The sequence below is a fragment of the Narcine bancroftii genome, chromosome 4, assembly GCF_036971445.1.
Source record: "Narcine bancroftii isolate sNarBan1 chromosome 4, sNarBan1.hap1, whole genome shotgun sequence".
NCBI lineage: Eukaryota > Metazoa > Chordata > Chondrichthyes > Torpediniformes > Narcinidae > Narcine > Narcine bancroftii.
In genome coordinates, this window is record NC_091472.1 from 249,574,942 (window position 1) to 249,600,184 (window position 25,243).

At 40.6% G+C, this 25,243-nt stretch overlaps 1 protein-coding gene across 2 annotated transcripts in view; it reads left to right on the forward strand.

Moving 5' to 3' along the window:
- The window catches only part of LOC138761835 (nuclear envelope integral membrane protein 1a-like), a 35,027-nt gene that overhangs the window by 7,766 nt on the left and 2,018 nt on the right, over positions 1-25,243 (forward strand). For both annotated transcript variants that reach the window (XM_069934656.1, XM_069934657.1), the window contains exons 2-8: positions 854-957; positions 9,421-9,658; positions 15,494-15,566; positions 15,994-16,084; positions 18,256-18,358; positions 18,500-18,725; positions 21,846-22,016. In XM_069934656.1, the coding sequence (XP_069790757.1) occupies positions 854-957; positions 9,421-9,658; positions 15,494-15,566; positions 15,994-16,084; positions 18,256-18,358; positions 18,500-18,725; positions 21,846-22,016 (1,006 nt within the window). The remainder of the gene's footprint in view (positions 1-853; positions 958-9,420; positions 9,659-15,493; positions 15,567-15,993; positions 16,085-18,255; positions 18,359-18,499; positions 18,726-21,845; positions 22,017-25,243) is intronic.

Genomic DNA, 25,243 nt, shown 5'->3' on the forward strand with positions numbered 1-25,243 from the left:
CAACACTGGTTTATTGAGCTGGAAGCTCTGCTGATAAAGGGCTCAGAAGCCCATCTCTGATGTCATCATGCCATCCGACTGGTGGCATTATGATCTGCTTCCTGGGATTGGTTGTTTTGTGCTCTCCGGGGAGCGGCCAATCAGTGAGCCCCTTTCATCCCTGGGTGCGGCTGCTTCCATAGCTCCACCCGATCGGCTGCCGCTGGCCAGCCCATCGGAGTGGGGCACTGCAGTCGCGTGCTGCTGAGTCGGGTGCCGACTTCAAAGTCTCAAGCCGGCTGCGTAGGCCAAGGGCTCCTGGAGTTGGGTCGCTGCTTCGGGCGTGGCGTGTTTGGCGGCCTACTACAAAGGTTAGTATTTATCGGTGCCAAATTATTCATTAAGTCTGAAGATTAAAAATATAAAGCAATAACTCGTCAGCATAAAACAAAACTTTGTGGGCTGTGCCCTTCCTTAAAATGCCACTAATATCATTAGATTCTAGGAAAGCAATAGCTAAGGGTTCTAGGTCAATTGGGTGTAATTGGGCAGCGCATGGCAATTACACCCAAATTTGTCTACATTTAAAATTTCAGCATCACTCCTATCGCTTTAGGAGGAAACACTGCATTGTTGGATATACTGTCCTTTAGATTAGCCATTCTCATTGAGGGCCCTACACCTTTCCCTCCCTCCCTCCCTCCCACCTCCCCCACTGAAATAATGTCAAAAATAAAGAAGCAAAATTAAATAGTTAATATAATTTAATTTGAGGCCTTTGCATTTTACAGATAAATATAATGCCACAATATTTCAATTTTACTTTTATGGTTGATTATTGAAATTTTATACAGAACTTTTTTTTTTTTTGCAGTAATATTAAATGAAGGAGAAGTATATTCTGGAAACAAAATGGAGCACTTTTGTTATGAATTTACTCAAAAGCCTGTATTCACTGATTTATGGTCGGCAGTGAAGGTAAGATATAGTTTGATTCTCAGAAGGTTTTCAGCTCAGAAAAACTGATAAAATTGCTCATTTCTTCTTGACAGAAGGGGAAAGCATTTTGCGCTTTGGATAATTTGTTCATGCATGTTCTAATTTTTTTCAATGGCGATTAAACATAAACAGAAATAGATGGCAGGCAAGGAATAGTATTGAGCATTAGAAATTAATCTGCTTAAGAATTTCAAATTATTGCTGAGAACTTTTAGTAGTAGCTAAGATGACAATAGGTCAGTGAAGCACTCTTACGTATTGGATATAAATATTGCTCCAGAGAGACCCAACCACATTATTTAATCCTGCACTTCAATGCAATATGTAGGAATACAGCAATTCTGAGATTTCATGTTTTAGATGAGATATTTAACATGCTCTATTTCCCTTGAAAGCAAAAAAAAATGTCAGAAATACTCAGCAAGTAAGGTAGTGTCAAGGGAGAAAGAAAACAGATCATTGATTTTTCTTCACAACGACATTTGGTTCTTTTTCCAAGCAAAAGTAAAATACCCTCCTGTTCAAAGAAAAAAAATGTTTTGTTTTCAAATTTTATTTTATTAGCTCATGTCAAAAAAATTGCATACCAAATTAGAAAATTCTATATATCAAGATCAAGATGCTTTTTTTTAATCATTTTCTCCCCCCTCTCACCCACTCCCTTCAATGCAGAAAAACCCCAAAGAAGAGACAAAGAAAAGAAATGAGAGAAAGAAAAATAGACTAATTAAAAAAAAAACTGGATATTACCTAATTAATAAATTGTGACCTATTTATTCTAATACTTACAAATACAATTATCTTTTAAATATGAGATGTCTAGTAAAATAAAACACTACTCTGCAATATATAACACAATTCAAAATCTCTCTCTCTCTCTATTATATATAAAAGCATACACAAACATTTAATAAAGTAAATAAAATGAAATGAATTGAGGTGAGGCCAGGGAATGACAAAGTTCATACCAAATTCTACCAATTAACATATTTTAATTACTTATAACACCAATTCTTTGCATATATGGAAACCAAATTTTCCAAAAAAATGATCATTTGTTCTTTAAATTATATGTAATCTTTTCCAAAGGTATACAACTTCGTATTTCACCATACCATCTATCTAATACCAAATCCATGTCCAATTTCCATGAAAGTGTTAGACATTTCCTGGCAACTGCCAACGCGATCTTTAAAAATTATTTTTGAAACCTATTTAATTTTAAATCTAGACTAATCCTTGATACATAAGATTTCTTGCGAGCTTAACACCTATGTCCTGTTGAAGAAAATCTATTAAATTAGTCCAAAAAAGTTCAAATGGGGCATGTCCATGTAGAATATAAAAAAAAAGTTCCTATATACTGTTCACATTGAAAACACATCCAAAATATCTAACTTCAATCTATTAAGCTTTTGTGGTGTAATGTTGTGGTGAACGTCTGCCAAGCTGCCTGTCTCCCCTCTGGCGAGTCTTGCTGTACTAACATTGGCTGTGCATTATCTCTACTGTTAAGGACACTCCCCTTGGAAATAACTGTATATGCACCTATTGTCTTTCATTATTGTATCATGAGTTTCTTCTAATAAAAGCCATGATTATTATGTCTTTGTCTACTTCATCAACTGGCACTTCAAATGTATAACTGATGTATGAAATTGTACTGTACCATTTTATATAAATGGAATGAAGTATTATTAACTGGAGAAACAGACACCGACATTTGGTTAGAATGATGGGAGTTAAGGGGTATGGATTAGTGGGTGCAAAATAAATTGATTCCATTTATGCTGAATAATATAAATTTTATTAACTGTTCAAAAAAATGAATAAAATTTATTAAAGATTGTTATCAAGGCAGATATTTAATGACATTTGATCAATTGAAAGCTAAATATGGAATACAAAATAATACATTATTTGGATAATATCAATTAAAAGCTTATCTACGAGAAAGATTAACTACATCCTATTTACTATTAGAAAACTATGAAATAGAAACAATAATATCAAAATCAAATACAAAAAAAAGTTTATCAGTTATGTATTTATTAGCTTTGAGGGGAGTAAAGAAGAAAGATTTTCATAAATCTAAACAAAGGTTGGAAATGGACCTGATTATAGATATAAATGATAGAAATTGGACACAAACGTGCAAGTATGAAAAATACAATAAAAGATGTGCTTATTTTTTGGTCTGGAATGTGGGCATCATTGTCAAGGCCTGCATTTAATGGCCATGACTAATACTCCAGACAAGATGGAGATGCACAGGAGCCTACAGATGCTTGAATTTGAAAATCAAACCCAATCTGCTGGAGAAACTCAGTAGGTTGAACTGTCAGTGGAGTAACAAGAATGATTGATGTTTCAAGGCAGAATCCAGAATCCTTCATCTGGACTGAAGGAAGGAAATACAAAGGAGTGTAAAGAGGACAGGGTGGGAAGGGGCCCCGCACGAAATTGGTCAACCTGGCAGAGATGAAATATGATAGACAGGGGAGTCTCAGATGCCAGACATAATGAGAGAGAGGTAAGGAGAACAAAGGGGTTCGGTGGAGATTTATACAATACAAAAAATGAGGTGGGTGTTTAGAAACCATTGGTGGAATCTCATAAGTAGAGAAGGTGAGAATAGTGGTAAAAAGATAGACCAGATTGAACCCGAGGGGGTGGGGGGGGGGGGGGGGAAATAGAGAATGGAATCAAAGAGGGGAATTGAGAATGGATGGGTTAGGAAGGCAAAGAGCATAAGGGGTCCATTGTATTTCACCTCTGCCTTAATCCTGTGATGGGCTCCTGTCTCATCTTTCCCAGCCTGTCCTCTACGCTGCTTCTGAACTAATTTTTCTAAGTCATGATGAAGTGTTTTGGCTTGAAACGTAGGCCACTGATGCTGCATGACCTACTGAGTTCCTCCAGCAGATTGGTTTTGATCCCTGAATAGAGAGAATCTCAACAAGTCACCAATCCATGCAGTGCAAATACTTTCACTGTTATTGGGAAAAGGAATGACAGAAATTAAAATTAATGTCAATGAACCAACCAATACCATGATTTATTGATTTCCTCACTTTTATGTTGTTTGTGATATGTGTGGCAGCCCACTAGGCACACGATTGATCCAGTAGAAATGGCGGACACACGCAGCTAAGAAGACCCTCTCTCAAAATGGCGCTGGTCTTTCCCCCTCTTCTTCATAGTGTAGCAAAACCCATGCTTGTGAAGAGTCTTTTTGTATGTGCGGATGACGTCACTTCTGGAGGAAGCTCCAGGAACTGGAAGTGTGAAGAAGTTGGTTCAGTGAACGCTGATTAAAGGCAGTTTTTTTTAACTACAGCTCCAACTGACTGTGTCTGTCCTAATTCTGTGTGTAGCACCTCGCTAGAATTGTTGACCCCGATGGTCCAAACGATATTCGGACCAAAGATGACTGACGCTTCATCGCTACATGCGGTCATGCTGAAGCTGCCGACTTTCTGGATGTCATGACCACGTGTGTGGTTCGACCAAGCAGAAGCACAGTTCAACATCTGGCAAGTAACCTCAGATTACTACGTAGTTTGCTCCTTCGACGAGGAAACAGCGAGTCGGGTTGTGGATCTTAACAGATCCTCCCAGAAGAGGGCAAGTACACAGCATTCAAAGAACTCCTCATAAGGACTTTTGGCCTCTTATACTGCAAACAGGATGCCCGCTTACTCCACCTAGATGACCTGGGGATAAGCCCCTGTCAGTGTAAATGAATCAAATGCTGGTCCTAGCCAAAGGCCACTCTTCCTGCATCATGTTTGAGCAGGCATTCCTGGAACAACCACCCGAGGGCATACACCTACTGCTAGCTGATGCAGACTTTAGAGATTCCCCCGCCTCCCCATCCCGGAAAGGTGGTGGCTAGGGCAGACATGCTGTGGGAAGCCAAGAAAGAAAGTGCAGTGTCCATCGCACAAGTTACCAGGATCTGCAACCAGCTACAACCCTAACTGCCTAAAGTAGCAGAACATCCCCAACTCAATGAGCATCTGTGTTTCTACCACCAGAGATGGGGCGCTGGGGCCAGCTGTCCCTCATGGCTATGGCGGTTGGCCACCAGGAGAGTCTCCTGTTCGTCTGGGACAGACATTCTGGATGCCGCTTCTTAGTTGACACCAGAGTGGAAATCAGCATCATTCCCCTGATGGGGCATGACACCCACAGCAGGAAGGCAGAGCTCACCCTGAGGATGGCAAACACCGGCATGATACGGACCAACGGCACCCACACAGATTCGCTATAGTTTGGCACCAGCAGCTTCACGTGGGATTTCACACTGGCTGCCGTGGACCAACCGCTCATGGGGGCAGACTTCCTGCGAGCCAACAGCCTGCTGGTGCACCTACAGGGGAAACGACTGGTTCATGCCAAAACGTTCCTGACGTTCTTGGATGAAGCCAAACTCCCAGCCCCACACTTGGATTCTGTCACGCTCTCGGAGGATGAGTTCTCCAAAATTCTTTCAGATTACCCAACGGTGCATGCCCAAATGTTCATGGCAACCATGCCCAAACATGGGGTGTAACACCATATACTGACCCAGGGTCTGCCACTCCACGTCAGAGCCCGCAGACTCTTTCCCCTCCACCCCCGACAAGCTCCGCCTTGCAAAGGAGTTCAAAAGAATGAAGGAATTGGGGATCATCTGACAGCATGGGACTCCCCCTGTACATGGTGGTCAAGGTAGCAGGGTGCTGAAGACCCTGCGATGACTACTGCCAGCTGAACAAGGCCACCATCCCCAACCGCTAACCCGTGCCGCACATTCAGGACTTTGTAGCAAACCTACACGGGACAAAGATTTTCTCCAAGGTGGACCTCATCTGGGGATACCACCAGATCCCAGTACACCTGGAAAATATTCCCAAGACAGCCATCATCTTTTTCAAGTTCCTCCGCATGCCATTCCCACAGACCTTTAAGCGGTTGATGGACATGGTGGGGCATGACCTGGACTTTGCTTTCATCTACTTAGATGACATTCTGGTCGACAGCAGCAGTTGTCAGGAGGACCTGTCCCACCTCCATGCACTCTACACCCGCCTGGGTGAGTTCAGCCTCACCATCAACCTGACTAAATGCTAGTTTGGACTGAATGTAATTGATTTCCTGGGCCACAAGATCACCAAAGAAAGTACAGCACTACAACCAGCCAAACTCGACGCAATCTGCCAATTCACCAGGCCCAACAGGGTCAAAGGCCTGCAGGAGTTCGTTGGCATGGTGAATTTCTATCATTACTTCATCCCCTCAGCAGCCCAAATCATGTACTTCAGTTCACCCTAATGGTGACGCCCTACATGAAAGCAAAGGAAGCCTTGGCGGACACCATGCTGCTAGCGCACCCCAGGATAGATGTTCCGACTGCCCTCACAGACGGCATTCAGTGGGGTGCTGGAACAATTAATTGAGGGGCGCTGGCAGCCGCTAGCGTCCTTCATAAGCACCTGAGGCCATCTGAACTTAAATACAGTGCTTTTGACCGGGAGTTGTTGGTGCTGTACCTGGCTATCTGCCATTCACCGTCTTCACGGACCACAAGCACTAATCTTCGCAGTTGCCAAGCGGTCTGATCCCTGCTTGTCCCGCCAACCGTGACATCTGTCCTACATCTGCGAGTGCATAACAGCCATCAGACATGTCTCAGGGAAGGACTATATTCTGGCGGATGCACTTTCCAGGCCAACGATTCAGGCCTCTTCCCAGGGAGTGGACTAGGCAGCGTTAGTGAATGCACAGTGGGAGGACGGCCAAATGCCCAGCTACAGAACTGCAGTCTCAGGGCTGCAGCTGCAGGACATCCCAGTAGGACCCAGCGGAAACACCGTCCTGTGTTATGTAGCCACCGGCCAACTGCGCCCCATCGTCCCAGCAATCTTGGGACGGCAAGTGTTTGACTCTATCCACAACTTCGCTCACCCCTCCATCAGGAAAAGTGCCCAGATGGTCCCAGCAAGTTCTTATGGCACAGCCTCTGGAAGTAAGTCAGCGACTGGGCAAAAAAGAGCACACAGTGCCAGATGACCAAAGTACAGTAGCACACTAAAGCCCCACTGCAGCAGTTCAAACGTACCTGCAAAAGGTTTGACCATATCGACGTGGATATCATGGGTCCCCTCTCGGTGTCATGGGGAGCATGGTACCTCCTCAACATAGTAAACCACTTCACCAGATGGCCGAGGCAACCCCACTCACCGACATGACCACATAGTTCTGCACGTGGACACTGATCACGATCTGGGCGGTACGCCTCAGACTACCAGCCCAGATAACATCTGACAGAGGCGTACAATTCACCTCCAGCCTGTGGGAAATGCAGCTACACCACACGGCTGCATATCACCCTCAGTCAAACGGGCTAGTAGAGCGGTTCCACAGGCACCTGAAGTTGGTGCTCATGGCTCACCTGAAAGGGCCCAACTAGGTACAGGTACACAATCCTTTATCCGGACATCTAAAATCTGGAAAGCTCCAAAATCTGGCAAGTGGGGAGAGAGAGACCAGCAGCACGAGTCGGGTAGGCGAGAGACCGGCAGCGCAACTGGAAGGGTGTGGGGGTGGATACAGCAGCACAATTCGGGTGGGCTTAAATTTGGCTTTCCAAAATCTGGAACACACTGTCTCCCAAGGGATCCAGATAAAGGATTATGTACCTGTAGACGAACTCCCCTTGGTCCTTCTTGGAATCCACAAGGTGCCCAAGGAAGATCTGAACACTTCGTCAGCCGAGCTGGTTTGCGGAGCATTCCTGGTCATCCCCAGCAAGTTTATACCAGCCCCACAGGGGCAAGAAGAAGAACCTGCAGCAGTCCTAGACAGGTGATGCGAGAGGCTTGGTAACCTGGCCCCGTACCTACTTCACAACGCAGACGCACCCGAACCTGTGTACTCAAGGACCTGCAGAACTGTGAGTTTGTGTTAGAAGGGGAGTACATCAGGCACATTTGCAGCGGCCATACGAGAGGTCATTCAAGGTGATCAGGGACAACAGGTCCATGTATGTCCTGAATATTGGAGGGGAAAGAGAGAAGGTTTTTACGATAGACCAACTCAAGTCAGCCCATGTGGTCTTGACTCAACCGGTGGAGGTCCAGGCACCTCAATGCAGGGGCAGACCGCCCAGAGACTCATTCAGACCTTGGACATTGGGGATTGTAGTATCAGTTCTGGGGGCGGAGGGGGGGGGGGTCATGTGGCGGCCCACTGAGTACGCAATCGAACCGGCGAAAATGACGTCCACACGCAGCTAAGAAGACTCTCAAAATGATGCCGGTCTTTCCCCCACTTCTTCATCGCAGAGCAAAAGCTGCGTGCACGCAAAGAGTCTTTTAGTATGTACAGGTGTCATCACTTCTGGAGGTAGCACCAGAAACCGGAAGTGTGAAGACGTTGGTACGGTGAATGCTGATTTAAGCCAGTTTTCTTTTCAATTACAGCTCCGACTGAGTGTCTGCCTGTTCGAGCTCTGTGTGTAGCACATCGCTACACGTGCACATTGAAGGCTAAATTTTCCTCCTTTTCTTTCAGTGCAGTTCACTTGAAATTGCCTAGACCACTGCGTCAGACCATGGAATTTCCAGCACAAGTTACTTCCAGCACAAATCTCGATTTCATGAAACTATTTTAACAACCAGTGCTGATGTGAAAACTTATAAAACAGAATGCATCTATGGTTATAGTTGCTCATTTAATGTTCCAGATTTAAAGTGCAGCGATAGCATGGATTTAAAAGTCTTGAACTTGTCCCTCAGTTTCTGAAGAATGGATTATGATTTTAAATTGTTAAGTTTTAATTTTCAACCTGCAAAGTGGGTTTCTGAAAATGGTCCTCCTAAATTAAAGAATTTTAATTTCCATGTATTTCCAAACAAATTAACTGATGCAGTGGTACAATATGGATGGGATGTACTTTTGTGAATTTCAGATAGACAAAATAAATACAGTGGAACTGGTTAAGAGCAACTAAATGTTTAATAGTAAAATATTGTTTAAAATTTGAATGGACAGTGTATTCTCAGTAGCCTCCTTTATCAGTGCCTGTCTTGTGATCAGAACTTTTGGAATAATTCAGCACAGTAAATTACACTTTAAAAGTACATTGTTGACTGATATGCTTTGGGACATCCTGAGAATGTTAATGGCGCATTATGACTTCATGTTGAATTGTTTATTCACTATTTCTACTTGTCTTTCAAGCATACAAATTGCATTCTTAAAGTTACTGAAGGTAACTGGTAAATTCTGTAAAATCAAGACTGGAAATGGTTGATAATCAAATAACAGTTATAAATGATTGTTAATTCAGAACTGACATTAGTTATTAAGTTGTTAAGTGATGGGGTCATTATTCAACTTGGGGGAAGCTTCAGAAATATTTGATCCCACATCTATTTTGTTTTCTCTTTATAGATCAGAATTAACTGTTCAGAGCCATTTCACCTTACATATCCTTTGGAAGAAAACACATTTAACAAACCGGAAAATCTGAAAGACCTCATTGTGTATTTTTACTATCAAATTGCATCATCTACAGAAAGGCTAACTTCAGATTTCAACATAAGCATTGAACGTTTTGATTGTAAAAGCTGTTTCAAAATAAACCCAATGAAATCTGGTCCATGGTACACCATTACAATAGCAAAGCAATGTAAGTTTTAAAGATTACTTACCTTACACCATTCTATTTTTACTGTTGTGTGTATTTCCTTCCTTCAAAATATTGGGGGGGGGGGGGGGGGATAAAATCGCAGAATCTAAAGCAAAAAACAAACTGCCAGAAGAACCCGGCACATCAAGCAGCATCTGTGGAGGCAAAAGGAGTGTTAGTTGAGGGTTGAAACCCTGCACTAGAGCTGAGAATGTAGAGGGAAGGTAGCCAGTATCAAGGGGTGAGATGGGGGCAGGAAGGTGATGGGTGGAACTAGGTGAGGCAGGGAATGATGAACAGATGGAGACAGGCTGGATGGTTATAAATGGAAGCAGAAAAAGGAGGAATGATGGACCATGGGAAAGTGGTAGCAGCAGTAAAAGACATGAGCGAACCATTTATAGTGAGCATGGGAAAATTGCAGTGGGGATGAAATATACACACACACACACACACACACACACACACACACACACACACACACACACACACACACACACAACGATATGGGTAAATACAACAATCAAGGATAGATATATCTCTGAGACAGAGAAGAGAGAGAAAGATGGGGAGAGAGAAAGGTTGAGGAGGGAGAGAGAGTGCGAGAATGATAGAGAGAGACTGGAGGAACTAGCCACTTTTTCCTTTAAAGCCTCTGTGTCCCAATTGCCTTGGTATAATGAAAGGGCTGTATGCACGGAACACTTATGGAGGGGTTTCTCTGGCACACGGAATTCTGGGAGGGCAGGTCTGCCATCACTCAATCTGTCACTCAGGACGTCACCAGTGTAGGATAGGCACCCATTTGTTCTGGGATGTCAGGTGGTGAGTATGAAAGGTTGCAGAGAACGGATAACATTGGTCCGGTGTGAATAGCAAAAACAGTGTGTTCAACTGCCAGTTACTGGTTAGCCAATGTTAAAAGGATTAGTGTCTGTAATTGGGTGAAAGGATGGATATCCATTGAATGGGCAATTAAGATCCTTTGTTTGTGTAACAATCTCTTAATTTTGTGAAGTCCTGGTGATATTGTATGTTATCTGGAGTTCTGGTCATGCAGAGCTGGTCAGAATATACTCGTGGAAGAAAAACAAAGGGGAGAGGAATACCAAATGCAAGCAGTCAGCCCTGTCACAAGTGGAAATAAAGAGCAGGTTTTCTGAAGCAGGACAATTCCCGACTGACCCTTGTAGGCTACATTGTGCCCAGTCTAAAAATCGAGGTTTTATACCTCGAGCTTGCTTTGGGTCTCATTGTAACAGTGCCGCTGCCAGAGAAGTCAGAATGGCAAGCAGAAGCTCATGGTCATTCCTGCAGAATGAATGCAGGCACTTCATAAAGTGAACAGCCAATCATTGTTTCTTTCCTCCAGGGAAAGAGGAGGCTATGTTGCAAACATCGAATGCAGGAGAGTAGATTGGAAGAAGTGCAACTGGGTTGATATTTCACCTGGAATTATTGTTTCGGTCTCTAGATGGTGTGAGGGGAAGAGGTGAATGGACAGGCATTGCACTGGTTGTAGGGGAAGGTACCATGTGACAGGGAGCAGTGGGGAGAGGGAATGGAAGAATGGACCAAGGAGTCAATAAGTGAGCAGGCTCTCAGAAATGGGAGGCAAGTGAAGGATGTGTCTTGACATGTGATTGTGTTGGAGCTGGTGAAAATTGAGAGGGATAAACCTATCATGCCAGAGGAACTCTTTGTCCTGTGGGGATTGAGTCAGAGTAACATGGGGCATAAAGGAAATGTACTTGAAAACTCCATCCACTGAGGCAGAGGAGAATTTGTGTTTCAGGAAAAAGGAAGAAATTTCAGAGATACAAGAATGGAAGGCCCCTTAATTGGAATAAATGAAATGGAGACAAATAACTGGGGGAGGAGAACGGTATTTTTACTGAAGTTATGTCCGAAAATGTATCATCATTGTAGCAATGGGAGTTTAAGGGCGTGCAAACTACAGATGTAAATAAGGCCCGTTTTTGGAGAAAAAAAAGTAAGATCAAAGGAGAAGTTTTTGAGTGCAATATCTGCCAATGGTTTGAGTGAGTGGGAGGAGGGTGGTTGGTTGGTTGGTACCCCATTAGAGGAAGAGATTGAGGGCCATCAGGCCTGCCTGATGAGGGATGGAGGTGTCAAGGGTTTGAACATCCATGGCAAAGAAGACCAGGATGGGAATTGGAAATTGGCAAAAGGCAGTTCCCCAAATATTCCAATTTTTACTCTGGTTTCTCACTTTCACAGTTCTGATGAAGCACCTTTGAATCTGAAACATTAGCTGTGTTCTCTTTCCACGGATATTTCTTGACTGGCTGAGTCCTTTCTGCATTTCTCTTGTTTCAAACTTTATCTTTGGGTAAAATTACATGGTGGGCTTTTTTTTGTTGTGTTATATTTGCTCATAGTGACATCTCCGAGCATTTTTACCATCGCTACCACGACCTGGAATAACTTCTCTTTTAGCACTATTCAAATAATTCTCAGCAAAAGACATTTTGTCCTCACGAAAGGCACTAAATTACACATCTACCCCTCCCAAACATTTTTTTTTTGTTTTTCTTTGTGCTGTCACTATTCACATAAAAAGCTGAGAACTAAACATAAGTTGACACTTTTGGGACTTTGAAGATGCTGGACTGTCAGATTTTTCCATGCTGTTAGTAGGTAAATTATTAGAAGGTGTTCTAAGAGATCAGATATACAATTATTTAGATAACCATGGACTGATTAGCTATAGTCAACACGGCTTTGCGTGTGGTAGGTTGTGTTTAAGAGTTTTTTGAGGAGGTTACCAGGAAAATTTACAAAGGATAGGCTGTGGTTGTGGTCTACCTGGACTTTAATAAGGCCTTTGACATGGTCCCACATGGGAGGTTCAGTCACTTGGCATTCATGGTGAAGTAGTGAACTGGATTCGACAATTGCTGGATGGGTGAAGCTAGAGAGTAGTGGTGGATGATTGTTTCTCAGACTGGAGGCCTGTGACTAGTGGGGTCTCTCAGAGGTCGTTGCTGGGACCATTGTTGTTTTTCATCTTTATCATTGATCTGGTTGATAATGTAAATTGGATCAGCACATTTGCAAATAGCACTAAGATTGGAGGTGTTGGTGACAGTGAAGAAGGTTTTCAAAGCTTGCAGAGGGATCTGGACCAACTATAAATATAGGCTGAAAAATGGAAGATGAAATTTAATGCAGACAAGTATGTTACATTTTGGAACGACAAACTAAGAAACAACATACACCGTAAATGGTAGGGCACTGAGGAGTATGATAGAACAAGGGATCTGGGAACACAGATACATAATTCCCTGAAAGTGGAATCACAGGTGGATAGGGTTGCAAAGAGAGCTTTTGGCATATTGGCCTTCATAAATCAAAGTATTGATTACAGGAGTTGGAATGTTCTAGTAAATTGTATAAGACATTAGTGAAGCCAAATTTGGAGTATTGTTTGCCGTTTTGTTCAATAAGATAGAAAGCGTGCAGAGAAGATTTACTAGGATGTTGCCCAGACTTCAGTTACTGAGTTACAGGGAAAGGTTAAACAGGTTAGAACTTTATTTCCTGGACCATAAAAGAATGAGGGGTGATTTGAAAGAGGTATTTAAAATTATGAGGGAGATAGACAGAGTAAATGTAGGTAGGCTTTTTACACTGAGGTAGGTGAGATACAAGCCAGAGGACATGGGTTAAGAGTGAAAGGAGAAAGTTTAGGGGGAGCATGATGGGAAACTTCTTCACACCAAGAACGGAGGGGGTGTGGAATGTGCTTCCACTGAAGTGGTGAATGCTGGCTCAACCTTAACATTTAAGAGGAAGTTGGACAGGCACATGGATGGGAGAGATATGGAGGGCTGTGGACTGGGTGCAGGTCAGTGAGACTAGGCAAAAAAAAATGGTTTGCCCAGTCTAGAAGGGCAAAAGAGGCCTGTTTTTGTGCTGTAATGTTCTGTGGTTGTATGGTTGAATATTATTCCTAACAACACACACGCACTTATAATTTTCATGTTTTCTTGGCCTGGCACAGTAGCATCATCAATTTTCTTGTAACAAAACCCGATGACTTTAAGGAAGTGCAGGAATTCTTGCCTCCCTCCATTGAGTTTAAAAGGTGTGTGGGAACGGTGCCCCTTTGAGTTTAAAAGAAGCATTGACAACTGTTCCCTCGTGAGTGTGAAATGGGTCTACGGTGAATTTAAAGGGGGCATGGGAAATTTGAGCCAGATGTCAAACCATCTGAATTTCTGAACAACAGAATAATAAATTATCATAGTTTTACTATTTACTATTTAAAAATGGGTGATTACAAGGATGTCATTTGCACACATTGGGATCATAGAACTGAAAAGTTTATAATGTAATGGCTAATACTACAAAATGTAGTATAAAATGTAAGTGTAATGTATATCATAATGTAGCCAAAGTTTATTTTAGAGATATCAGTTAGTGTCTAATGCCATTCAACATCCTTTCTGTTCTTAACCAGAGCTGCTGCTTCAAAATATTGCTTTACGTGAGTTGTAACGTCTTGACAATTATCAGTTTGACATCGGGTTGAGCATTTGCTACAATACTGGGGAAGATTAGCACATTTTATTTTGTGAATAAAATGGGGAGCTATAATAGGCATTTGTATTTTGTAGTCTATCACTTGTATATAATTTGTTGTACTTGGTTGTGCATGTGTGCTTTGTATGTTGTATGAAGTATACGTAAATACAAAGGTTATGCATAAAAGTCAGAGGGTTGGTCATTAGATCCTCCCACAATTGTATAAGTACAAAGTTTTGTAAAAAAAAACTTTACCATTCCTGCCCAAGCCTATTTGTATTGGACTTGTGCTCAGGCATAAGGAATACATTGTGAAATTTATTATGTACTGAGTGTCAGGATCCCAACTGGCATCAGGAGTTGATCATCGGGGAAACTTCAATAACTGAGAAAACATACTGAAGCCTCACTTCTGGATTAAAACTGACCGTAGAAAGAATTTGTATAGGAACAAGAAAATGTTGGAATCTCAGCAGGTCAAGAATCACCTTCAGAGGAAAATTGGTCTCATTGCAGATTGATTATCCCTCACCAGAACTGGTAAAACATCATCAATCTGAAATATTTTTTTTCTCTCTTTTAACCAAACTCTACCCACTGTCCATGGGTGATACTTTACATACAATGAGTTTATAATATTGCCTGTTTCTATACCAGATTTCTAGCATCTGAGGTAACTTGACTTTGTTTCAATTTATCATTTGGATTAAATTGTTTTACAAAAAAAAAATTCAGTATTCTTTCCACATGGGCATTGCAGTTAGTGCAACACCATTACAGCGCCAGCGACCGGGATTCATATCCAGCGTTGTCTGTAAGGAGTTTGTGCGATCTCCCTGGGTCTGCGTGGGTTTCCTCCTCCGGGTGCTCTGGTTTTCTCTCACTGTTCAAAACACCAGGGTTGTAGGTCAATTGGGTGTAATTAGGCAGTATGGGCTTGTGGGCTGAAAGGACCTGTTACCGTCCCATATGTCTAAATATAAACTTTATATATAAATTGGTATGGTTGAGAAATGTCTGAATACTATAATTGCTGGGTTTGATTCTTTAATCATCCACCCTCAGTTCCCATCCAAGTCCTTTTTTTCTCTCTTTCCTCCACTCCACTCAGGAGCCAAATAATTCCAAGTTCCTTGCAAGGTAAAGAGAGCAATGCAAATTTTAATGGATAAAGGGTGCTGAGTCAGCTCCACAAAGGTTAAAGGTCATTGTCAGGTACACTTATCTTTGAAGAGAGACAACCATGTCAAATCATATGAATGTTTTCTAATATGTTTCTTACAGCATTTGAACCAAAGTTGATTATTCTGTTTGTGACTGGAATGATCCTGTTTGTTTTTGCAAGATCCATTTGCAGGTATTGTAATTATATCCAGATTGCCTTGCACATAAGTGTAATCTTTAAGCAGCATAAAAGCCTACACAATTTATTTAAGTAATGAGCTCTGAATTATTTTAATCCAGATTCAACCCTTCAAAAAATTTTTAAAAATGATTTGATTCTAATAATGCAAATCCCCAAAAAATGAACAAATAGGATGTTCTAAACAAATGTAGATGTATTCTAAATCAGTTAAGAATTTGTTCTTGCATATGCAAAAATGTTCTTTGTAAACCACTTTATTTGTTTTACCATTGCTGTAGATATTTTATTTCTGCATTAAAAAAATTGGAGTTAATATCTGTTTAGTAATTATCGGTAATTATGATGCAAATTATTCTACAATTTCTTGCATGTGGCTACTGTTTATTACAATGATCATGTGTTCTTCCACATTTTACAGGAGTAGTCTATTTTATTACTCTGGTGGAGTTGTTTTAGGAATCTTTGCAACATTAGTCTTTATCCTCCTGATCTGTCGAAGGCTGATACAGGTAAGAAATATTTTTATTTTGTAAATACTGTATTTAAAAAAAATACTTTTCACCCAACTCCTCTCTCCGCCACCCTCCCCCCCCTCTCTTTTAAGGTTATTCCTGTTTCTTATCTCATTCCCGATAATCAGTCTACATTGTTCCCTGTTTGTTGTGTATGTGTTGCTTCAAGTGAGGCAAAGCAGATAGAGACAAAACCATGTCCCACTGATACCTTGAGGAAGGACTCAGGCCCGAAACATCAGTTATACAGTAAAACTCCTGGTAGCCAGCACCTTAGAGGATTGGGAGATGCCGTATAAGTGGATTTTCGGGTTGCCTGAGATTGTGTGTTGTGTGATTGGCGAACTAACTGCAAGGCGCGCCAATTTTAAACAATTTTTTTTCTTACTTAATTTCCACATTTTTTTTGCCTGAGGCTGCCGTTACTTGAATTCTGGATAACAGGGGCTTTACTCTATATTTTTACCTCCTATGGACACTGCGAGACCTGCTGATTTCCTCCTGTGTGCCCACTGTTGCACATATATGATTTTGTTTGCTCATCAGTGGAAATATTTTTTTTAAAATCTCAGTAATTTGAAGGTTGTATAGGATATGTAAATGTATTTTACAGACCAATATATCTGATCATTTTCTGTGAATCATGCTTGGGTAGCATGGAGAGCATAGCAGTTAGCGTGACACTGTTGCAGCGCCAGCTACCCAGGTTTGAATAGGGTGCTCTTTCTAAGGAGTTTGTACGTTGACCCCATATCCACGTGGGTCTCCTCTGGGTGCTCCCACCCTCAAAAAATGTATGGTGTTGGTAGGTTAATTGCTCACATGGATATATTTGGGTGGTGCAAACTCATGGGTTGCAAGGGGCTTGCATCTCTAAATTTAATTTTTTTTTAATAATTACCTTAAAAATAATTTTTAACACAGTCATGATTCCTTCTTCCCCTCCCCCCAAAAAAGAATAATGTTTTCAATTCATGTAGGTGAACAATCTCGAGGGTGAAACGTGCCTTTTCTTCTTGAAATGATACATATATATTGGACGCCAGTTTATAATGATTAATTTCATTCAGATGATGTCACTTGAAACTAATAAGAAGTAAGCAAACTTCGCAAATTCCAGAGAACCATAACCAGATTCATCTAAGACCAACATTTTTCTTAGAGAGCAAATCCGATGGTAGTGTTTAAGTGATTTTTAGATTGACATGGATATATGCAGAAATTGGAGATGTAGTTTAATTTGACATTATATTCTGTGCAGATGTTTTGGACTGAAGAGTCTGTTCCTACGCTGCACTGTTCACTGTTCTTTGTTCACACTAGTTAGTTTCTTCAATCAACCAGAAAATTTTCGGTTTTGGGGTTTTGACTTTGTGATCGGAATATTTTGTATGCAAATATTTTCCTGTTAATCAAGATACTGAATGCACTATTTCCTTGCAGCATTTCCTGCTTGATTGATCATCTGTTGTTGTCAAGAAACTAAAATGACATTAATGGGGGGAAAAATGCGACCAAAACTGGCTGAAGGAGGTCAGCCAGAGATATTACTTGCTCATCCTTGTTTTTGCAAAAAAAAACCAAAAATCAGTTATCATTTTAAGAAATAATGTAGTCATCAAAATTTTGTCAACATATCAAAGCATGGGAAACTTTGAAGTTGTGACTCAGGTGGTTTATTTTGTGTGCCACATTTTAAGATTTAAGCAACCTATTTGCTTTCATTTATTTAACTACAATATGTGTTCCTTAATATTTAGTGATTGTAGGGATCTTTTGGGAAAGGAATTTGAAAGAATTCTGAAGAGAAAATCGTGAAGGAAAAATAAAATGCAAAATTTCAGGGCATGAAAAGGCAGAAGCCTAGATGTGCATAACAAAAAAGATCTTGAAGGAAGCATAGGGGGAGAGAATCTGATGGAAGATGAGAGGATGAAAATCCACCATATGGTCATGCTATGAAAATTTGTTCATCTGTAGTTAATTTCCGACAACTGTAAAGATCATAATGTGGTTTATTTCTAATCGTGGTTAATACTTGCCGTCTGGACATTTTAAAAAAACACGAGTGCGTGAGATGAAGATGCAGAAGGGGACATAATGGCATGCCAGCTGCTCCTTTCCTATGAACATCACTCATTTAAAATAATGTCATTGCTCTTTTGCAGACCAGAACATTCTTGCTCCTAATGATTGGAAGTGGGTCAATCTCATTACTCGTGATGTATTTAAGCTTTTTAAATCTGTCCCATTATCGGAAATATTTTTTTGGTAAGCAGAATTATGATATTTTTGATCAAAGGTCAACTGTAATTTACATTAGTACTATTTGCGATTTCTGTAGTGAATTTAAATCGAACATTTATTCAACGTAGTCTAATTTGTGTTTCTTTTTCCTATCCCCCTGAACAGGTTATATTTTTGTGCTTGGTTTCCTGAGCTTTGCAATTTGCTACAGCCACGGCCCATTGTCAGATGAAAGAAGTATAAACCTACTTTCGTGGTCTTTACAATTGGCAGCATTGCTAATGTTATACCTTGGTCTTACATTCAATCAGTGTGCTTACACTGTCATAGTCATTCTGTTATGTGCAAACAACCTCCACCATCCAGTAAATTTGATCTGCTACATTTGCAGGTTAGTGTTTAGCTTTGTCTCACAAGAAACATTGTAGATAGGTCAAGTCCATCAGGTTTTTAAACTGAATGTACTTTTAGTATTTTATTTATGTTATGTATGTTGTAATTTTTTTCCACTTCTATAATTTACTCAGCTGCTCTAAATAAATTAACATTCTCACTGGAAGTAATTGCAAAGGCATTATTAGGGTACCTTGTTCATGTGACCATATTTACACATTTATGTTTTACAAGCTATCTTTACATTTAGGCTTTCGAGCTTAATTTTTAACCCACTGAAATGAATGAATTCACCTCGAAGATGAATCCTATTGCGGAAATGTAGGCTTAATGCCCAGGGAAGTCTGAAAACATGGAAAGTATTGTTCGTTCATTGTCAAGTTTACTGCATGAGGTAAAAAGAGAGTTCATGTTGTGTGCAATGCAACGAGTCAACCAATAAAAAATGCTGACATATAGAGAAAGATCAGTTAGAACAGAGCAAAGACAACATAACTTTACTATTGTGAGGTTTATTCTGGAGCCTGGTAACTGGGAAGAAACTCCTTGAATCTAGTAATGTGTGTTCTCATACTTGTGAATTTTTTTGCTGGGTAGTGGTGAATCTTTCCCATAGCAGCATGTAGTGTAGACAAACAATAGAGGGGAAGGGGGTGTATGTGATGTTCTGAGCTGAGTTCACAACTCAAGAGTTTTCAGAAAATGTTTGTGCTTGAATGAATGTGCAGCAATACTCCTGTCCAAGTTTGAGAACATAAAGGACCTTTCACAATTTAAAGATGTCCCAAAATGCTTAATTGCCAATTAAGTGTCTTTGACCAGAATTGGACATTTTGGCATATGCAGTTTGGCACTGGATATTTTGACACATGCATTTGGCAACAAACATAATAAATATTAAGCATTGATTAAAATTGTTTTTTTGATAACGGGGAATGGGGGGTGCCGGGTGTGGTTGGAGGGGTCCGGGGACAAGGAGGGACTGGGATAGGAGGGTGATCAGGGATCAAGAAGGGACCACCTGCCTCCACTACCCTGAAAGGGCTCGGAAATAGGTTCCCTCCAACCGTCCTTTGCTGACTCACCGCCAGCACTCATAGTGCCGTGTCGGTCAGCTAGACATGATAGAGCGACAGCCGCTCTGCTGAGTGCAGGGACCCACACGACAGCCTGAAATGCCGTTCCTCGCTTCATAATAAGTGAATACATTTTTGTAGCCTAACTGTTAATGCCAAAATATCCTAGACCCACCTTTGACTGCATTTCAATTGTAATGTAGCAACTGTGTGTGTGTATGTGTGTGTGAGAAACTTTGATTTATCACAGCTAACAAACAAATGAAAAATACACTCACTTGTTTCTTTCAGCATACCATAAAGTTGACTTTCCTTTATTATTCACTAGGCACAACATTGCATTTTTCAACTCCCCAAACACCACCCAGCCAAACTCCTCTGACTATCTCATTGGCTCACTGTCACATGGGTGATCCTGACACTCCCACTCTCCTCCTTCTCCTCCTCCTGCATCTGAGATCCATCACCCATATACTGACGCTTAACACAACCGTGCATGCTGGCACCACTCCTGATGAAGGTATTGTGTGTGTGTGTATATATGTGGGTGCCTCTCTCTCTCTCTCTCTCTCTCTCTCTCTCTCTCTCTAAACATATATATACATACATATAAATAAATATATGTATATATAAATATATATATGCGCGTGGGTGTGTGGGTGCCTCTCTCTCTAAACATATATACATACATATAAATAAATATATGTATATATAAATATATATATATATGTGTGTGTGTGTTTGTGTGTATATATAAAAGATGTGTTTACATTTATTTATATAATGTATGCATATGTGTATACGTATGTATATATGTTTAGAGAGAGAAATATGTGTTTATTATGTGTAATATGTGTATTTATTTACATATATATGCACACATACATAAATGTACGTATATGTACACACACGTGTGTATATGTATATATAAATGATGTGTGTACTTTTGTTTAAATATAAAGTGTATATATATATTTGTGACATGTTTACTGTCATGCAGCATGGAAATAGACCTTTTAGCTCAATGATCCACACCAACCATCTATTTACACAATCCCATTTTATTCTCTCCACATTCTCAAGTTTAAATTTATTATCATCTGGTTGCACATGTACAACCAGTTGAAACAGTAATTCTCCGATCACGGTGCATACAGACACATACAGAGACTACATATATACGTAACAATATAATATAAAGTAAAATATATAAATATTTTTGAATAATTACGTGATTACAGAATACTGTTCATCAATCTCACAGCCTATGGGAGACTGGTAGTCCAGATTTTGATGCTCCTTCCTGATGACAGTAGGTCAAAGATATTGAATGAAGTCTCCTTATCTCCTATCACTTGCTTACACACTCGAGGCAATTTACAGCAGCGCATAAATCTGCCATTCTGCAAGTCTCAAGGACATGGGAGGTGACCAGGCAGCTGCAAGGAAAACACGTAAATGGGAACAGAGGACATGATTGAGCCTAGGTCTCTGGTGCTGGGATTCTATGTGTGGACTACCTGCAGATTTATGCCCTAACCTATTCAACAGTGAGTTGAATATTTGCCACTGCAGCTGATAGTATTTTTAATCTTCTGCTTTAAAATTAAATTACTTTATAAATATGCATCTAAGCTCCTTGTCACCAAGTGTTTGAAATCAAAGTGCCTATGTGTGTTCATAAACAGCAGTTGTATTGCTTGGTGATAAGGCTAGATTAGAATATCCATATCTAGATTCGAGGATGCATTCAGGTACAACTTTTTGCAAAGGCAAAGTTTATGAAGGAAGTACAAGTCTCTGACAATCACCAAACTGGATATTTCCAAAATCTCTTGTCACCACTGATATCAGAACTACCAGAAAGGGTAGAGTTCCAATACATTGGAATATTAGGAACAAAGTTGTCAGGTGAACAAGAACCTTGGACACTAGATCCTGTGTAACAAATTATGTGGTTGGTAAAGTATGTTACTTGCAATGTTTACTTGAAGCAGTAAGGTTTTTCTTAATGTTAAAGGTAACTTTGTTTTTCATTACAGAAAAATTAAACAGTTCATTAAAAAGCCACAAGTTCATTTCATTTCTGAAGAGGAGTATGGGGAGCAAACTGAAAAGGAGACCAAAAAGGCCCTCGAGGAGCTTCGCAGATATTGCAGGAGTCATGAATTTCCTGCGTGGGAAATAGTATCAAAAATCAGATCCCCAAAGAGGTATCATTGCCGATTAACTTCATTCTAGTTATCATTCATTATTCTGTGTTATGTGCGGTTGTGATGGGATTCCCATGCTGGGAGAAGTATTTGAATATGACCTCTGTTTTGGTCTATGCTCTGCAATGCTTTAATGATTAGAGCTATGTTTCCTTTGGCCTCTGTATTCTCTTGCTGGGGAAGGATTCATCATAAATGCTTGGTGTGTGTATGTGTGTGTTGAGGCTTCCATATGAAGGCTGGGATACCTATCCATGATTATGTGCCACCAAAAAGTAAATGCAGTTAGCAGAGCAGGGATGGAAAGTAAGATGGTTTTGAGATATAAAGAGGAAGGAATATTTCATATCTCGGACAGTGGCCCTCAATCTTGTTTATAATTTACAGATCACCTAGAATATTTCTTTATTTATTCAGACCACCTATAACAAATCAACAGATCACCATTTGGGGGGAGGGTTATGGTGCTAGTGAGATCAAGCCCCTTTCCAGACCACTGGCTTTTTGTTTTGTGTTGCTGGAACATTCTTTGAGAATTCTCCTTTTTTCGGTAAATCAAATTTTGCACATCACTTGTTCATTTTATCAGAAATATCTGTCTCTGCCTTTCACCATGAACCACTCCTAACAAACCCTCAGATTACCAGCAGTCCATGGACCACAGGGTGAGGAACACTGGTCTGAGGTCTTCTGGATATTTCAAATTTATTTACAGGATTGGATAGCCCTAGATTAAGGCCTATACTAATTTAGCCTTCAACTGTGGCTTTCTAGCCAGTTCAGGATCAACTAAATTATGATGGAATCCCTTGTATGAAAGGCAGACTAGGGAAGGCCAGCTATATGTTGAAGGTTGTAAGTGTGCCAAATGAAATTTTGGAAACACAGAATATTAATGAAATACTTTGCTTCAATGACGGAACTAAATTAATACTTTTCCTCAGTGTTCACCAGAGAGAGGAACCTTGCTCAACGTGAGGTCATTATAGAACAAACTTGTGTGCTGAACCGTGTTGAGGTTAAGAAAGAGGAAGTGCTGGACCTTCATAAAAACATTTGGATTGATAAGTTCCAGGACCAGATGTGATGTTCCCCAGGTTACTGTAGGGATCAAGGGAAGAAATTAATGGGGAATTGGCTCTGATTTTTGTGTCCTCCCTGAAGAATTGGAGAATGGCAAATGTGGTCCCCTTGTTTGAAAAAGATAATAGGGATAACCCTGGGAATTATAGATTAGCAAGTCTTGCGTCAGTGGTAGGCACACAATTGAAGAGGATTCTTGAGACAAGATTTACCAGCATTTAGAGAAGCATAGACTTCTCAGGGATAGTCAACATGGTTTTATGAGGGGCAAGTCATGCCTCACGAACCTAATTGAGTTTTATGAGGATGTGACAAGAAATTGAAGATCGGATGGTAGATGAGGTGTATATGGATTTTGGTAAGGCATTTGACAAAGACCCCCTGGGGTAGACTCACTTAGAAAGTTATGAGTCTTGGCTGTGTGGATTCAGAATTGGCTTGCCTATGGAAAGATGAGAGCAGTAGCAGATGGAACATATTTTACCTGGAGCATCACAGGGATCTGTTCTGACACCCCTACTCTTTGTGATTTTTCTAAATTACCCGAACGAAGGAGTGGAAGGATGTGTCAATAAATTTGCAGATGTCATGAAGATTGGAGGTCTTGTGGATGGTGTACAAAGTTGCCATAGGTTCCAGCAGGATATAGACAAGATACAGAGTTGGGAGGAGAAGTGGCGGATGAAGTTCAATCCCGAGAGGTGTGAAGTAATGCATTTTGGAAGGTCGAACTTGAGGGTGGTTAATGCCAGAATTTTTAACAGTGTGGAAGAACAGAGGGACCTTGGGGTCCAAATCCATAGATCTGTCAAGGTTTCCGCACAGGTTGATCAGATAGTTAAGGTATGCTGGCCACCTTTAGTCAGGGCATTGAGTTAGGAATCATGAGGTAATGTTACAGCTCTCTAAAACTCTGGTTAGACCACACTTAGAATATTATTTTCCTGTTGCCTCATTACAGGAAGGATGTGGAATCTTTAGAGAGGGTGTAGAGGAGATTTCCTGGATTGAAAATGTGTCTATAAGGCAAGGCTTTTCTCTTTGGAACAAAGAAGTATGAGAGGTCTATAAGATTATAAGAGTCTTAGATAGGGTGAAGAGCCTATACTTTTTTTCCCGGGGCGACAGTAGAAAATACCAGAGGATAAGGTGATGGGAGGAAAGTTCAGCAGAGATTTCAGGAGTAAGTTTTTTTTTAAATTTTGAGAGTAGAGGGTGCTTAGAATGCATTGCCAGGTGGTGGTGGAGGTTGTTGTAATAGAGACATTTAAAAAAAAGTCTCAGACAGGCACTTGGATGCAAGGTTTTAGATGTGAGGTCGGGAAGATTTGGATTGTTGAGTAGGTTTAAAAGTATAGGTCAGCACAACATTGTGGGCTGAAGGGCCTGTACTGTGCTGTAATGTTCTATTATAAATACAGGCAAGTCAAAAATGTATTAGAAGTTGTAACTAAAGCACATTAGTGGATTGGATTAACTAATATCATTTAAAATGTTTTAATAATTATTTCCATCATCTATTTTGTGCTTGAACAGAATGCCCCTGTCTGCCTATGCTGTGCTTTGTTGCTGGTGCCCCAAGCCAACATTTCTGCCCAATCTTCATTTTCTTTGATTGTTTTAGTGTATAAAAATCTGAAAACTAGCGCTCTGTGGTAAAGCAATTCATTTTGTTTGTCTAAGCTTGTGGTTTCTAGATTGCAGCTTGAGAAAACAGCCTATCGACGTTACTCCGTCAATACAACAAAGCCATGGTGAACATTATAGATGGTAGCTTATTAAATTTAAATGTATTTCATATACAGAACAACTGATTATCCAAAATCGTCCAGACCAGGCCTATGTCAGATAAGCAGTTTTTTTCGGAGAACTGGTCATTTTAAAAAAAAACAGCCCAGTAGCAACAGCAAATCACTTGTAATAATGTTTAAACAATAACAAGCAACAGGGAAGGCTTTTTAAGCATGAAACTAATGTTTAATTTTAAACAAAAAAGTGCTGGCTGTCACTGATCACCGAAACGAACCCAACATGGCCGCCGATCACCGAGACCACCCAACTGACATGAACTTGCCACCGACACTGATTCCTGGGGAGACTTCCCGAGCCAGTGGAACACTCACTAGCGAGTTGGTGAGCTCCTG